This window comes from Geotrypetes seraphini, chromosome 8 (genome assembly GCF_902459505.1).
Source record: "Geotrypetes seraphini chromosome 8, aGeoSer1.1, whole genome shotgun sequence".
Classification (NCBI taxonomy): domain Eukaryota; kingdom Metazoa; phylum Chordata; class Amphibia; order Gymnophiona; family Dermophiidae; genus Geotrypetes; species Geotrypetes seraphini.
In genome coordinates this window covers 35093358-35108474 of record NC_047091.1, presented here as the reverse complement: position 1 = coordinate 35108474, position 15117 = coordinate 35093358, and the positions used below count along the sequence as shown (strand labels likewise).

General features: G+C 40.7%; 1 protein-coding gene across 1 annotated transcript in view; it reads right to left on the bottom strand.

Annotated features, from left to right (window-relative positions):
• Positions 1–15117, bottom strand: part of MAN1C1 (mannosidase alpha class 1C member 1) — a 119430-nt gene that overhangs the window by 37644 nt on the left and 66669 nt on the right. The window contains exon 5 of the mRNA XM_033956943.1: positions 993–1073. Coding sequence (XP_033812834.1) covers positions 993–1073 — 81 coding nt within the window. The remainder of the gene's footprint in view (positions 1–992; positions 1074–15117) is intronic.

Sequence of the window (15117 nt, the reverse complement as noted above, 5' to 3'; positions counted from 1 at the left end):
GTTTTCTACAGGTGAAGAAAAAAAAAGGTTAACTTGTCGAATTAAACTGGTTAAAAACTGGTTAAATTTCCTTTTGTGAGTACTTAGATACTGCACAAATAACACAGCATCTGAAGCTCAGGATGTGTTCTGCTCACAATGGCATCAGGCAATAGGATGGACTATGTCTACCATGTCTATCACCCTCCATTAACTGCCCAAAGACATCATTGGAAGAAAGCATGCTGAGTTGGGATCTGAAGGCCTACACTAGGATGATGCAGGATAAGGGCTAAAGAGCAGCAATGCACATTTTCCCCAAAAGACTTACTTTGGACACAGTTATCTATCACAGAGGGACAGCAAATAAGCAAAAGCATTTGAAAACAAATTCAGCAACTTCTCTCTCTCTCTTTGTATTCGTCCATCTCTTTCTATCTCAGAATTAAAATGGAAATCTTACAAACGGTTAAAAATGAACACATACAAGACATAGGTGCTGGGAACAGTACATATTTATCACAGAGTGTCACTGTGTGCAAGTCTGCCTGTGAAAGAAATGATAAATGTGCTGTCAGGCATAAGCAGAGACGCCACTGCTTATCCAGGCATAAAGATTTTATATTTATAGATGCTTTGTCATAGGTTGTGGGGAGTTCAGTTCAAATAAAAATCTGTCTGGCTCAAAGTGAAATAATCCACTTATTGCTGCGCTGCGATTTAGAGCTGGGGAGAGAAGGGGGTCATGCAAATGGAGTGTGTTTAGCAACCCCTGTATTACCGCAGTTCTGTGGCTGGCTTCAAGTTGCTTACTCCACTGATAGTAGGGGCATATCCATTCCAGTACAGAGGGAGTTGCAGATTGCTGGTTCACTGCCCCTGTGGGAGGTGGGAGATGAGGATGGGGAAGCGGGAGGGTCATCATCAGCTTGTCACTGCAGGACCTGGAAAATCCCTTTCTGTCTTAAGACTTGGTATCCCTCCCCTCAGCAGCGAGAGCTTGAAAATCTTACCTCTTCTCCGGTAAGATAATAGGCAGACAGCAGCCCTCCCACGTAACGAATGTTTACTTCAAACAAAGACGCCTCTCCATTCTAAATGAAGGATGAAAAGAAAAGGGGGGGGGGTCACATTCAATCTACTATCGTCGTGTACCGTACTCATAATTCCAGAATTTATTTGGCAAACAGTTAACTGCGATCAATCCAAGTAAAAACCTTCCCCTTACTAAATTATAACTTAAAAATCATAAAACACATTGTAAACACAGTTAACAAACAGATCTTTCTTCCCGACTTTATTTATCTTTATATAAACTTTGCTGTAACTTCTATAATTGGAAAAAAAGAGGGAAAACATTCATTAACTTAGCAAACTGTCAGCACTGTACATAGAATGGTGCCATCTTAGGGCTAAAGCAAGGAATGGGCAAACAAGCCCAATCCAGCACATCAGATCATGGGTCCCAAACTTATATATGATCTATTCCACTGATACTGGTTTCATGGCTACCCTGAAGATATCATCACCAGAGATCTGAAATATCCATGTTGGTTGATGCACTATGTCCGAACCATCCTAGGCGCACATTTGGAATCTCTGGTGATGGCATTACCAGGGAAACCAAGGTAAAGAGTCATGGGAACGACAGGGAAGAAGTTTGTCAAGTTTCAAGTTTATTTAAAAAATTGATAAAATCGCTTTTTTAGAATTTCAAAGCGATGTACAATAAAATGGGGAAGACAGACAATTCGTTTGGGAGACAATGACTTACATCGGACAAAGGTAGACAATCGATATAGGAAAGAGAACAAAGAAGGAGCAAAACATAAGGGAATATAGGTAGTCGTCGACTTACGACAGCAATCATAAGTTAATTCGGTCGTAAGTCGGCCTATGTCAGGGGTAGGCAATTCCGGTCCTCAAGAGCCGGAGCCAGGTCAAGTTTTCAGGATATCCACAATGAATATGTATTGTGGATATCCTGAAAATCTGACCTGGCTCCAGCTCTCGAGGACCAGAATTGCCTACCCCTGGCCTATGTTAATACAGTACTGTACTAACTATTTTTTACCCCTCCCCGCGTACCTTTTCCCTGGTGGTCCAGCGGGGTATCCTGCCTGAGCCCCTCCTGCCAATGTCAGAAGCCAGCAGCGCACCCGGGCCGGCACACACAGAAGCGAGCTTTTGGAACTCCCACCTCACCCTGCTGACTGAAACACTGCCGTAAGTTCTCATGGGACTCACAAGTTTTTGCCACTCCCCTTTTACCGTCCTTTTTTATTAATTTTACTTTGATGTATTTTAAACAACCTTTCCCTTCCCTACTTTCCTTCTGTCTCATGTACGTTAATCCGAATTAGTCTAGTATTTTTAATATTTGATAAAATATTGCTTTTATTTACCTATTTTAATTGTCCCTTACAATCTTTTTATATTGTACACTGTCTAGACACTTGTTTTGATAGACAGTATATCATAAGAACATAAGAAATGCCGCTGCTGGGTCAGACCAGTGGTCCATCCTGCCCAGCAGTCCGCTCACGCGGTGGCCCTCAGGTCAAAGACCAGTGCTCTAAATGAGTCCAGCCTCACCTGCGTACGTTCCAGTTTAGCAGGAACTTGTCCAACTTTGTCTTCAAACCCTGGAGGGTGTTTTCCCCTATGACAGACTCCGGAAGAGCATTCCAGTTTTCTACCACTCTCTAGGTGAAGAAGAACTTCCTTACGTTTGTACGGAATCTATCCCCTTTCAACTTTAGAGAGTGCCCTCTCGTTCTCTCTACCTTGGAGAGGGTGAACAACCTGTCTTTATCTACTAAGTCTATTCCCTTCAGTATCTTGAATGTTTTGATCATGTCCCCTCTCAATCTCCTCTTTTCAAGGGAGAAGAGGCCCAGTTTCTCTAATTTCTCATTGTACGGCAACTCCTCCAGCCCTTAACCATTTTAGTCGCTCTTCTCTGGACCCTTTCGAGTAGTACCGTGTCCTTCTTCATGTACGGCGACCAGTGCTGTACGCAGTATTCCAGGTGAGGGCGTACCATGGCCTGGTACAGCGGCATGATGACCCTCTCCGATCTGTTTGTGATCCCCTTCTTAATCATTCCTAGCATTCTGTTCGCCCTTTTTGCCGCCACGCACTTAATCCGTTCCAGAACACCGTTCGAGTTCCAAGACAATTTTTCCCATTTAAAATAATAGAAACTGGATTAATTCGTTCCTGGGTCCCACAAACTCAAATTTTAACAGTAAATACACTGGATTTAACAAAAAATAATAATGCAGTATTTTCCTCACTACACTATACGAAGGTGAAAATCAAACGAGATGCTTTCACTACAGCTTCTGACAATGAACTGAACGACGTATGGGTGGCCCAAGCGCTGGGGAAATGTACGCACAAACACACACGAACAACGTGCACGGCGTTCAGATTCCAAAGCAGCATTTGGATTCCGGGGCACAAACACACACTAAAATATCAAATATCAAAATATCAAAAATAAAGAAACTTGAAACAAGTCCTGTGGGACTCATAAGTCTGAGAGAGAATAAAGCATGGATACATCCCGGAAAGTCCTGACATTAGACAGGTGAAGGGGGATGAAAGGAAGACAAAGATCACTTTTCTCTTTACAGAAAAATCTGCTCTCGGCCCCTGCAACTGACATCTACCTTATCTATCTCTGCAGATGATAGAAACAGTAGATTAACTATGGAAAGATATTTCACCATTAACTGAAGAACATGCAAAGATGGAGAAATACGCTGTTTTATGAGTTCAATTAGCTACTGTAGAAGTAAAACTAGAGAAAAAGCAACAGGTCCTGAGGCTGTGGGCTAGCTGTGGTTTTACACCAAGGCCCACCCAGCCAGATACCATAAAGAGATAAACAGACCGTGGTCAGAAGACAGAATTCTCAGAAGGAAGAATTCATAAGAAAAATCACCTAATAGAAAGTATCGGAGATGTTTAGAGTTGGGAGGGGGGCTTGTGCTCGGAAATACTAATATGGTGGGGAAACAGGCATTTCGGGGAAAAGGTAGGTTTTACGGAAAACAGAGTAAAACATATAACATGACGTAGGTGAGAATAGCCAATAAATGAATGTAGTTAGGCAGTAATGCATAAGTAAATAACCAATAAGGATGTATCATGTGATGTAAACCAACGTGGTGTTGGCCACTAAGAAATGTATAAAAACCAGGCCTTTAGAAGGGAGAGGGCAGAACAGACATCGGAGGACCTCTGGGCCTAGAGGTCATCACCTTCTGTTACGCTATATACTATATGATCTATACTTGTAAGCTGTTATTGATTGACTAAATAAATATATACTTATTGAAACCAGTATATAGCGTTCGAGGTCTCATTACCGAGGTAGGCCTAGACAGCGGCCTATCTACCTCAGTGGTGACCCCGACGTTGAAAAAGAAACAGGGAACATGCCCCTTTAGAGACCTCACTGGATTGCAGGCCTATACTCTGCTTGTCAGATTGCCTCTCCATTTTACTTTTGGCCAAAAGTTCGCTTCTGGGTCTAGGGTTTACTTTATGAGTCACTTATGCACTGTTTATACCTAAACTTCATCCTTTTCTTGCAGATTTGTTGGCTTATCCTTCGCATTTTGCTTGCTCTTTACGCCACAATGGAATGTAGTCTGCCCTAAGACTCTTGTTTCTTTTTCTTTACTAATTCTGTTTGTTTGTCATTACACAGGCCCTGTGGCGTCAGCTTTGGACTATCCCGGACCCTGGTGCAGGATTTCACATCGATTCGCCTGGGACCGGGCTACTATCCTTGGCTGTCCTACGGGTTCTGACTGGCAGGTTGGATAGTCAGTCCAAAATTAATTGTTTAAGAATTGACTGGTGGGTGGTAGCCAGTCCATAGTTTAGGAATTGTTTAAGAATTAGGATATGTGTATATATGTTTATGACTGGTGGGTGGTAGCCGGTCCATAGTTTAGGAATTGTTTAAGAATTGACTGGTGGGTGGTAGCCGGTCCATAGTTTAGGAATTGTTTAAGAATTGACTGGTGGGTGGTAGCTGGTCCATAGTTTAGGAATTGTTTAAGAATTGACTGGTGGGTGGTAGCCGGTCCATAGTTTAGGAATTGTTTAAGAATTGACTGGTGGGTGGTAGCCGGTCCATAGTTTAGGAATTGTTTAAGAATTGACTGGTGGGTGGTAGCCGGTCCATAGTTTAGGAATTGTTTAAGAATTAGGATATGTGTATATATGTTTATGACTGGTGGGTGGTAGCCAGTCCATAGCTTAGGAATAGTTTAGGAATTAGGATATATATATATATATTTATGACTGGCGGGTGGTAGTCAGTCCATAGGTTAGGATAGGAGTCAGAATAGGATAAGAATACATTATGGTTGGCGGGTTGTGTAGTCAGCCTCTAGTTCAGGGCGTAGTTGATGTATATATGTGTTGTCACCCACTAACACTTCCGTTATATGCCTTCTTTTTACTCTCCTTAAAATTTTCTTTTTTGGTACAGACACTGATTCGTTTGCTAGTTAAATTCTTTCCTTTCTTTCTTGTGGTCTTGGGCCAAGCCTGACATTTCCTCTGCTATATCAAACTATCACTGTTATGGTGTGACTGTTGAACCAGCTTTGACTGGTGGTTATGCTGTTTCTGTGGTCTCTGGCCACGCCTGAGTTATTGCTACGAAGGTACCTGCTCTTCTGTGATCACATTGCATCATTTTGTACGTATTCTTATTAGTTTTATTTTTAGACTCATTAGTTTGTACACTTTGTAGTTGGATATATTGTTTATTTCTCCCATGTTGCCTGCTCCTGCAGTCTCCCACCCCCCTTCTTCTCCTGCTTCTCCGCTTTTGCTGCTAGCATCTCAGTCCTCCCGTTTGTATCACTCTCTGCCACTGGCAACTGCCCCTTTTCTCTCCCCAGCGTATACTCCTAACCCTTACCCTGTCTCTCTACCTCCCTTTGCACACCAAGTGCAATGGCAGGCAGATCGCACTCTTACAACACATACTGTCCCGTGGGCCACTATCTCTCAGGCATTAGATGATATCTGTGAAACTATTCAACAGCAATGCACCCCGTTCCCCACCTTCCCCCACTTTCCAGGAAACTGTGCTTAAGTAGTGTTTTTGTCTCGGAGCCCGCTATGTCTGATTTCGCCCCCTGCTCTTGCTGACCTTAGGAATCCCCTTGTCTTATACTTCTCTGGCTGCCAGTGCTAGCCAGAGTTATTTGTCTTGTGCCCCTAGCCCTAGCTTCTCTTTCTCTTGCCTGTTCCCGTTGAATCTTCTGTTAAGCGGTTGCTTAGACAATCCTGTTCCTCCTTTTGCCCCCATATTTCCTACCATTGTTGAGCCGAAAGTATACACCTCTTCTCTGCATTGTGCTTTGTGTTACCTAGCCCCTTATGATGTAGTATTATCATGTGTGGCCACTATTTTGTATGGGTTTTGGCTTATTAGTTCTGTTTTTATGGGTTTATTTCTTTGCTACCAACAAGAGGGGTCTTCTAGCCTTGGCATAGCTCTGAGTCTGTGTTTTACTGTAATATTTTCAGCTTGTCATGCTGTCTACAGGCTTCCTTTATTCTTCCGTTTATGCTAACTGTCGCTTGTGTACTGACCTGTGTAACATATGGCGCTTTGTGAGACAGCGAAAGCATTGCTCTCGTGAGTTTTTGTTTCCTGTTCTTTTGTGGTCACGAACCAGTGAAAAAAAATAAAAAATAAAAAAAAATTGGGGGGGTGAGGGGGATGAGAGTGAATGAGACTGAAAGAGGAAGTATATATTTTAACTGCGTTTCAATGTTACCATAAGCTTTCATTAAACAATTATTTATTTCATATAAGTTTGCTGGATTATAAAGGATTGTTTTTGAGAAAGAGAAGAACAAAATTACAGAAATGATTTGGATCACTATTGTTTTTATATATAAATACAAACAGTATTGGAAAGAAGGGATGAGAGACAAATATCGAAAGTCAATAGATATATAGAGATAGTGTACATAGATAGGAAGGATTCGTGACAGGTGATTATGTCTAACCAAATAACTGACAGGCATTAAGTATAACTGACAATGTAAAAATAAACACACCCTTTGTCTTTCTAGGTCTGGGATTTTTATTATGGGCGTTTCCCATTACTAACGATCATTTGTTTTCTAGAGTTAGGAAAAACTACAGTGCACTCGAAGAGAACACCTAATGCTAATACTCTAAATAGAACAAAAATGAAATAAATTATACAAGAGGGGGACTCCCTTAATACTTGCTAGCAATTAACGTCTGTCTATTTTTCAGCGTTACAGTCTTTTATGTTACTATGAGTCATTATCTGTTGTATTGTGCCCTGTGTTAATTTCAGTGTTTATGGAAATACGAGTGGATTTCCATTTATGAGCGCTCACTATAATTACCAATATAATGAAAGAAGATTTATTTTTTTTACTACTCACCACAACGATTTCAAACCTTATTCTTTGTTTGTGATCAAAGTTTAAGAAATGAGTTATGCTTCTTCTTCTTTTTTCCGTTACACAGACATACCGAGCTACTTCCTGGTTGATGTGTCTATGTTTAAGGACACTGGGAAATGTAGTGCTCTATTTCTTTAACTTGAAATTATCAGTTGCTATTTTCTCTTTGTTTTTTCATTATTCATGTCTCTACAATAACTGGAACATATTGCATAGGGTTCTTATGATCCGCTTCTATCCCAAATGCTAATATTAATTAATGTCGTGCTAACACACCGAAGCGAAAGTAACTTCTGCTTTCTTCATGTACTGTACTGTTAACCCATTGCACAGTTAACAGCAATATAAAAGGGAAACTATTGTTCCTTTACTTATCATAACAGTTTCGGGAAAAAAAAAAACCAAACTTCTAGCAGTCTTTCTCTCTCTGCCTTTTCTTGGAACTTGTAAAAGAAATGTTACTTCTTCTTTTCCTTACATATTCTCTGATACACGCAGAAATACTTTTTGGTTTAACACAATGCAATTAGCGTTTGGCTTTATAAAAAAAAAAAAAAAATGGTTCTAACTGTTGTTTAAGAACTTTTCTAATAAGTTGGTGAAGGAAATATCCAGTCCTATTGATTGGAATTCAAAATACTGTAGTTTAGGTCTTTTTGTTGATTGACATTCAGAATATTAGTGAAAGAAACAAAATTGAACCCATGATTTGATAGAATCCCATGGGAAGGACATTTCTCCCATAAATCCTATTTTATTTTAATTTTTAGGGTTTATCCTCTTTATTTTAGTATGTTTCAATATAACCTATGTGTTAATATGTTTAAGGTTATAGCTTAGCCATCCTTTTGCTTGGGTTTGACTCTTTGCTAATTCATATTTATGTTTAGCATATTACTCCTGTCCTTTGAACATCATATGCCATTGTAACTATAACTCCCTTAGGCTGACAAATATAATTCAGTCAATACATATATTAGACCTTAGCCTATCTGAATTAAAGCAGATAAGTTTTTGTTTTCTTTTATATGTCATCTTTTAACGCTGTACTTATCCTGTTAGTAATATTGCTCAGGTATTGTTGGAAACAAGTTAAATGATATATACAGTACAGATATTTTTGCCTTATTAATTATGGATCACTTCACAAAGACAATTGCCTATCAGAGGAAGCTGTATGCTACATGAGAATCCGTGTTTACATCCTTTTAATGTCTATTAATGACTTATTTGCATAATTATGGACTAATGCTATTTGAAATATCATCACTGGAAGAAAGATTTTCGGCCGTATGAAACCCCGATGACGGATGAGCCCCAACGGAAGGATCTTGCTACCGGAGAAGAAACTGGATAAATGCAGAGACTTACCAGCGAAGACTTCCTGACTGTTGCTACCAAAGACGGGATGACCTTTATGACCTTGAACTTTTACAGCTTTAATTATGGACTTATTAATTTGCACTTTAACTCTTTTATGGACTCATGCAGTATTAGTACATATATATATTTTCATGTGTTCATAATTATTTCTAACAGCCCTATTGCAAGATTCATGTGTTTTTCTTGATTGTGACGTTATGTATTTTCATCCTGTTTTGACTCCCACAATAGCTCCCTAGTTATTTTCCCCTCCAGTTGGATTCTTTCCATTCCCTTTCTTGCTGCTAAGCTGAGGAGAACTGCAGTGAAGAGGAAGTGATGAGCCCAGCTGAAGGATGATGACGTAAGATTTGATGTGGTTACCTGGACTTTCACCCCTGGCGTCTGGACCCAGCCGAGTCTGCACCGATCCCAGCTGTTTTGGAAGAGCATGGAAATAATCTAACTTGTTAAATTTATCCCGCCATCCCTTTTGGATGTAGTATGCTCATAACAGGATGAAGCCATAAAGAGAGAATATATATTAAAATGTATCAGGTTAAATTATGAACCCCTGCAGATGCCTGGTTGCCCGAACTATCCCAAATGTTGAAATAGAGACCCCTACACAGACCCATACACAACATTTTTGATAATCTTGACTTGGCTGATTTTTAATGTACCTCCCTATGAAACACCAGCAGCTGATTTCCCCTCCCACGAGTCACCACCTATCCCCACTACATCAGTAATTTATGCTGATGTTTCTATCACAGCCCGGCAGGTATAAGTCATTTATTTGAAGCTTAAATGCCCATGATTTCTGCTTTACACAAATATCTGAATTATTGACTGCTTAGCCTAGTATTATAAGCAATAAGTACACTGCGACATGTTATACTGCTCTGTCCTCGATAGCATAGCAAGGGTGGGTACTTGTCTCTTTCCTTTTCCATGGGTGATTCCTAGCACATAGCCCCGGCCCATAATATACAGTTTCTGATACAAACTAACTCCTCACCGAATGAACAGGGGTCAAAGCCACCTGGAGGGGCTTTGAAGAGGGGATGAGAGAGAATAAAGCATGGATACATCCCGGAAAGTCCTGACATTAGACAGGTGAAGGGGGATGAAAGGAAGACAAAGATCACTTTTCTCTTTACAGAAAAATCTGCTCTCGGCCCCTGCAACTGACATCTACCTTATCTATCTCTGCAGATGATAGAAACAGTAGATTAACTATGGAAAGATATTTCACCATTAACTGAAGAACATGCAAAGATGGAGAAATACGCTGTTTTATGAGTTCAATTAGCTACTGTAGAAGTAAAACTAGAGAAAAAGCAACAGGTCCTGAGGCTGTGGGCTAGCTGTGGTTTTACACCAAGGCCCACCCAGCCAGATACCATAAAGAGATAAACAGACCGTGGTCAGAAGACAGAATTCTCAGAAGGAAGAATTCATAAGAAAAATCACCTAATAGAAAGTATCGGAGATGTTTAGAGTTGGGAGGGGGGCTTGTGCTCGGAAATACTAATATGGTGGGGAAACAGGCATTTCGGGGAAAAGGTAGGTTTTACGGAAAACAGAGTAAAACATATAACATGACGTAGGTGAGAATAGCCAATAAATGAATGTAGTTAGGCAGTAATGCATAAGTAAATAACCAATAAGGATGTATCATGTGATGTAAACCAACGTGGTGTTGGCCACTAAGAAATGTATAAAAACCAGGCCTTTAGAAGGGAGAGGGCAGAACAGACATCGGAGGACCTCTGGGCCTAGAGGTCATCACCTTCTGTTACGCTATATACTATATGATCTATACTTGTAAGCTGTTATTGATTGACTAAATAAATATATACTTATTGAAACCAGTATATAGCGTTCGAGGTCTCATTACCGAGGTAGGCCTAGACAGCGGCCTATCTACCTCAAGTCTCATAGGACTCACAAGTCCCGTGAGAACTTACGGCAGTGTTTCAGTCAGCGGCGCAGGGCGGGGAGTTCTAAAAGCTCACTCCTGCATGTTGTGACTGGGCGTGGCCAAGCTGGGCTCAGCAAGTGGCCTTACCCAGTGCACATAAACCTCAGCCGAGCGGTTATGCGAGGTTCTAATGGTAGCTTGGTATTGGAATAAAGGAAAAGCACCAGTTCAAAGTCAGAGGTGCAATTTCTCAAGAATTCTTTATTGAACAAAAAATCAAAACAAAACCTTCAATAGGCTCCTTCAGGTTTGTATCACCTGGTATCCTGGCAGCATTTCAACACAAACAATAGTCAGTTCCCAGCTTACTGTCTCCAAAAGAGAAAAAAAACCTGGTTCTTAATGTAAAATTCAATGCAAAGAAATGCAGAGTAATGTATTTGGGGATTAATAATAGGAAGGAACCGTATATGCTGGGAGGAGAGAAGCTGATATGCACGGACGGGGAGAGGGACCTTGGGGTGATAGTGTCCGAAGATCTAAAGGCAAAAAAACAGTGTGACAAGGCAGTGGCTGCTGCCAGAAGGATGCTGGGCTGTATAAAGAGAGGCGGAGCCACTAGAAGGAAGAAGGTGTTGATGCCCCTGTACAGGTCATTGGTGAGGCCCCACTTGGAGTATTGTGTTCAGTTTTGGAGACCGTATCTGGCGAAAGACGTAAGAAGACTTGAGGCGGTCCAGAGGAGGGCGACGAAAATGATAGGAGGCTTGCGCCAGAAGACGTTGTCAGCCTAGAGGCCTCTGGGAGATTATATCAATCTGACCCTGGCATGGGAAGGCAGATAGACCCTTAGTGCAGGGAAACTGTTTTAAGTAGCCCTGATTGATATATTTTAAGTTTCAAGTAGCCCTGATTGAATCATGGCTAGCTAAAAGGTGTTAATGTCTGATTAAGAGGGTGCTTAGGACAATGGTGCACAGATCAAGCCAGAGACTTAATCCCATCACCATGCTTACAGGTATCTCACCCTCCTTAGCAATTAAATTAACCATTGTCTCAAACAGTTTACAAATTCTAAACAGAAAGATACTGGGAGATACAATATTTTCTCTATTCAGAATAAGATTCCAAGGTATAAAAGCCTGCTCTCTGCTCTATCAAGTTAGCTCTCTCTTTGTTTATGGAGCTATCTCTTGGCTCTTTGCTCGGCACTCTGGTTCTGTCTTGGCTCTCCCTCTCTCTGTCTGTCCTTCCCTTTATCTATGGAACACGAAGCTTCCTAGAACTGCAAGCTTCTATGTCCCTCTCTGCCTCTGACCTCTGTAAGGCAGTGAGACTGCTTGCTCTCTGCTTAAGTGTAATGCTCTCTGCTTAATTGTAATGCTTATAAATATTACTTTTCTGTAAGACTATTTCTATAATATATTCTTTATGCAAACACCCCTGGCTGTGCTTCTTATTTGATTCTATCCCTAATGAAACTTCTGTGAAGGAACTGAACCTGGCGTTTGTCAGTACGCCTTTCACTTAACCCCTACCACCTAATATTGTGGGGGCCACTTTCAAACTGACATTTTGGGGGCTTTGTCTCGGTCCTTCCTGATGATTTAATTTCGGTAAGTAGAATTTAAGTTTTTTTTAATGCACTGTGCAATAGGATTATGTATAGACAGAGTGATATAGAAATCAAAAGTCCTTGCAAAACCCTTAGATTGATTATACGTTAGACTGGATGACACACTGTTGAAAAGTTCCAGTAATATTGTGGGGTTTTATACTTGGTGAGATTTTATATATCAATTGACTTTCTATTTTGATTGATAGACAAAGTGAGATAAAAATCAAAAGTCCTTTTGGAACCCTTAAATTGTTTTAGACTGGATGACACAATTGTGAAAAGTTTCAGTAATATTTTGGATTTTATATTTGGTGAGATTTTACTATCAAAAGTCTTTGTAGTCTACCTGTGCCAGTTTGCATTGTATGATTTGCTATTATATGCTTGCTAGGGTGTTGCATGTAAGAATATTTGAGCTGCTCTGAAGAAAAGCAGGGTTCAAAGTGAAACAGTCACTCAATTAAGACACGCCACATCTGTATAACTTTTACTTTGCTTACCTTGTGCTTTTAATTCTATTTCTTGTCAGTCTCTGCCCTGGTGAAAGGCCCAGTGCACACTGGACTGGAACTGGCAGCTGACACCTCTGCTCTTCTATATTTTATCCTGCTAAACTTCTGCCAGTGGGGGCAAGTGTAGGCATAAGTGTATTACTTATGCCAATGACTCTTGCCTAACACGCTTTACCTCGCTTTTCTACCTATTAACTAAAGTCTCCCTCCTTCATAAGTGGGAGCATTTCATTCTCAAAGGCTACACACAGACAGGGACATTTAGAAGACCATTCTCTCTCAGGAAATATATGAGCAAGGCCCACAAACCAAGGCAGACTTCTGCAGCCTCAAAAATGAACCCTTTTGATTTTCAAGAACTCACAGATATTGTACACAAATATTTTGACAATAAAGGGGGTCCATATGAGGGTAATTTTCCAGAAAACACATGGCACGATATTCAGAAACAAATGGTTTCTCATTCTCAGGAGTTTAGAAAGAAAACAGATAAACGCAAATGCCTTTTCATTCAGGGCTTATGTAGAGGACTTATTAGCCTAAGACAAGATAATACTGACTTGAACACTCAGTGCCATCAGCTGTCCAAAGACTTAGATGAGGCACAAATTAATATATCCATGCTAAGAACTCAAATTGTTCAGGCCACAAATACCTTTTTAACTGTAAATGAACAATTAGAAGAGGCCAAGGCAGAATTAAAGTATTTAAAGTCAAAATGTGCCTTACAGATTCTGCCGTCTGCACCTGTGCCACCATCACCATATAATCCATGTAGTCAGTTTATAGAGAAACAGAAAACCATTTTTGTAGCAGGTCAGAGAAAGGGTAAACTAGCTACAGATGTAGAACAGGAAGAAGACCCGACAAACGAAAGTGAGGAAAATTCATTACCAGGCCAGAGCAATACCAATAGTACCCCTTTAAGTGACACAGCTCCAGTAACTGTAGTGCTGCAGGGACATATGAAGGACAGTGACATTGAAAGAATAGTACAAAAAGTGGGACCTATGCCTTTTAACATAAATGAATGGTGCAAATGGGCTACTGACATACTGATTCACTGGGGTCTAGGGAAATACAAAAGGAACAATGCAGATTTTGATAAGCTTATGCACCTAGCCCTGGGTCCACATTATTATAAATTTGGATCTCTTGTTCATCCATACCAATTTGTAAAGATGGGCATCGAACAACTATTTCGCTGCACTTCTTTGCAAGTACTTAGAACTCTTTCACCCCTGTCAACCGATACACCAGAGCAGTTTGCATATAGAGTGTGGGTAATCAACGTGGTACTTAACGAACATGAACATTGGCCCATTTCCTCAGATTATGGCCAGAGAGAACATAAAGAATTCCTATTAGAATTATTATCTCCCGAGATTACTAAACACCTTCTGTTGTTCTCGGAGGACCCTAAAACTACGCCTTTTGACACTTTACTGCTCAGGATTGGGTCTGTGTGGAATACCCAGCCAGCTCAAATTATTTCAGTCTCAGAAGCTAGAAGGTGGCGTGCTGAGGGAGCACCCCAATACAAGAACACACCACACACAGGACATAGAGGGCATGTCAGAGGTAGTTACAGAAATGCCTCCACTTACATTCCTTTCCATGAGCTCAGAGCACAGACAGAAGCATTAGAAAAAGAGAAAATGAAATGGGAACAGGATCGTCACACAATGCAGATAGAATTGGACAGGATAAAAAGTGATTTAACAGCTAGGAACAACAGTGCTAGTCCATAGGGATGTCCTGACTCTCTGTGTCCGAATGCCAGGGTGACTCAGGCCTTCCCAGCCCAGCCAGACTCCTTTCGCTTACCTGTGGACTCACTTTTGGAGACGCAGGATAAAGGAAAGATGTCAGACTCAGAATTCAGCTTGAGGTATGTGGCACCTTTGATTTTGGACACTTCCGACAGCCCCAATGTTAATATTACCATAGAGGGTCAGGATAAATTAAAATTGATTGATACAGGGGCTAGAATCAGTTTCACAGATAGAGCGCCTCCTACTGGAGATCAGAAAAATATGGAAATCTGTGAGATTCAGGGTCTAAATGACAAAGCTTCAAAGTGTGTGTCTATCCCACAAAAGGAACAAATGAAAGACATTGTAGAAACTACTGCCAGCATGAGTGAGAATACAGGCAAAGAAATAGTTGAAGTGGCTGGTCTTGCATTGGGTACAGGAATTCTAAATGCTTCTAAACCTTTGGTTCATGAG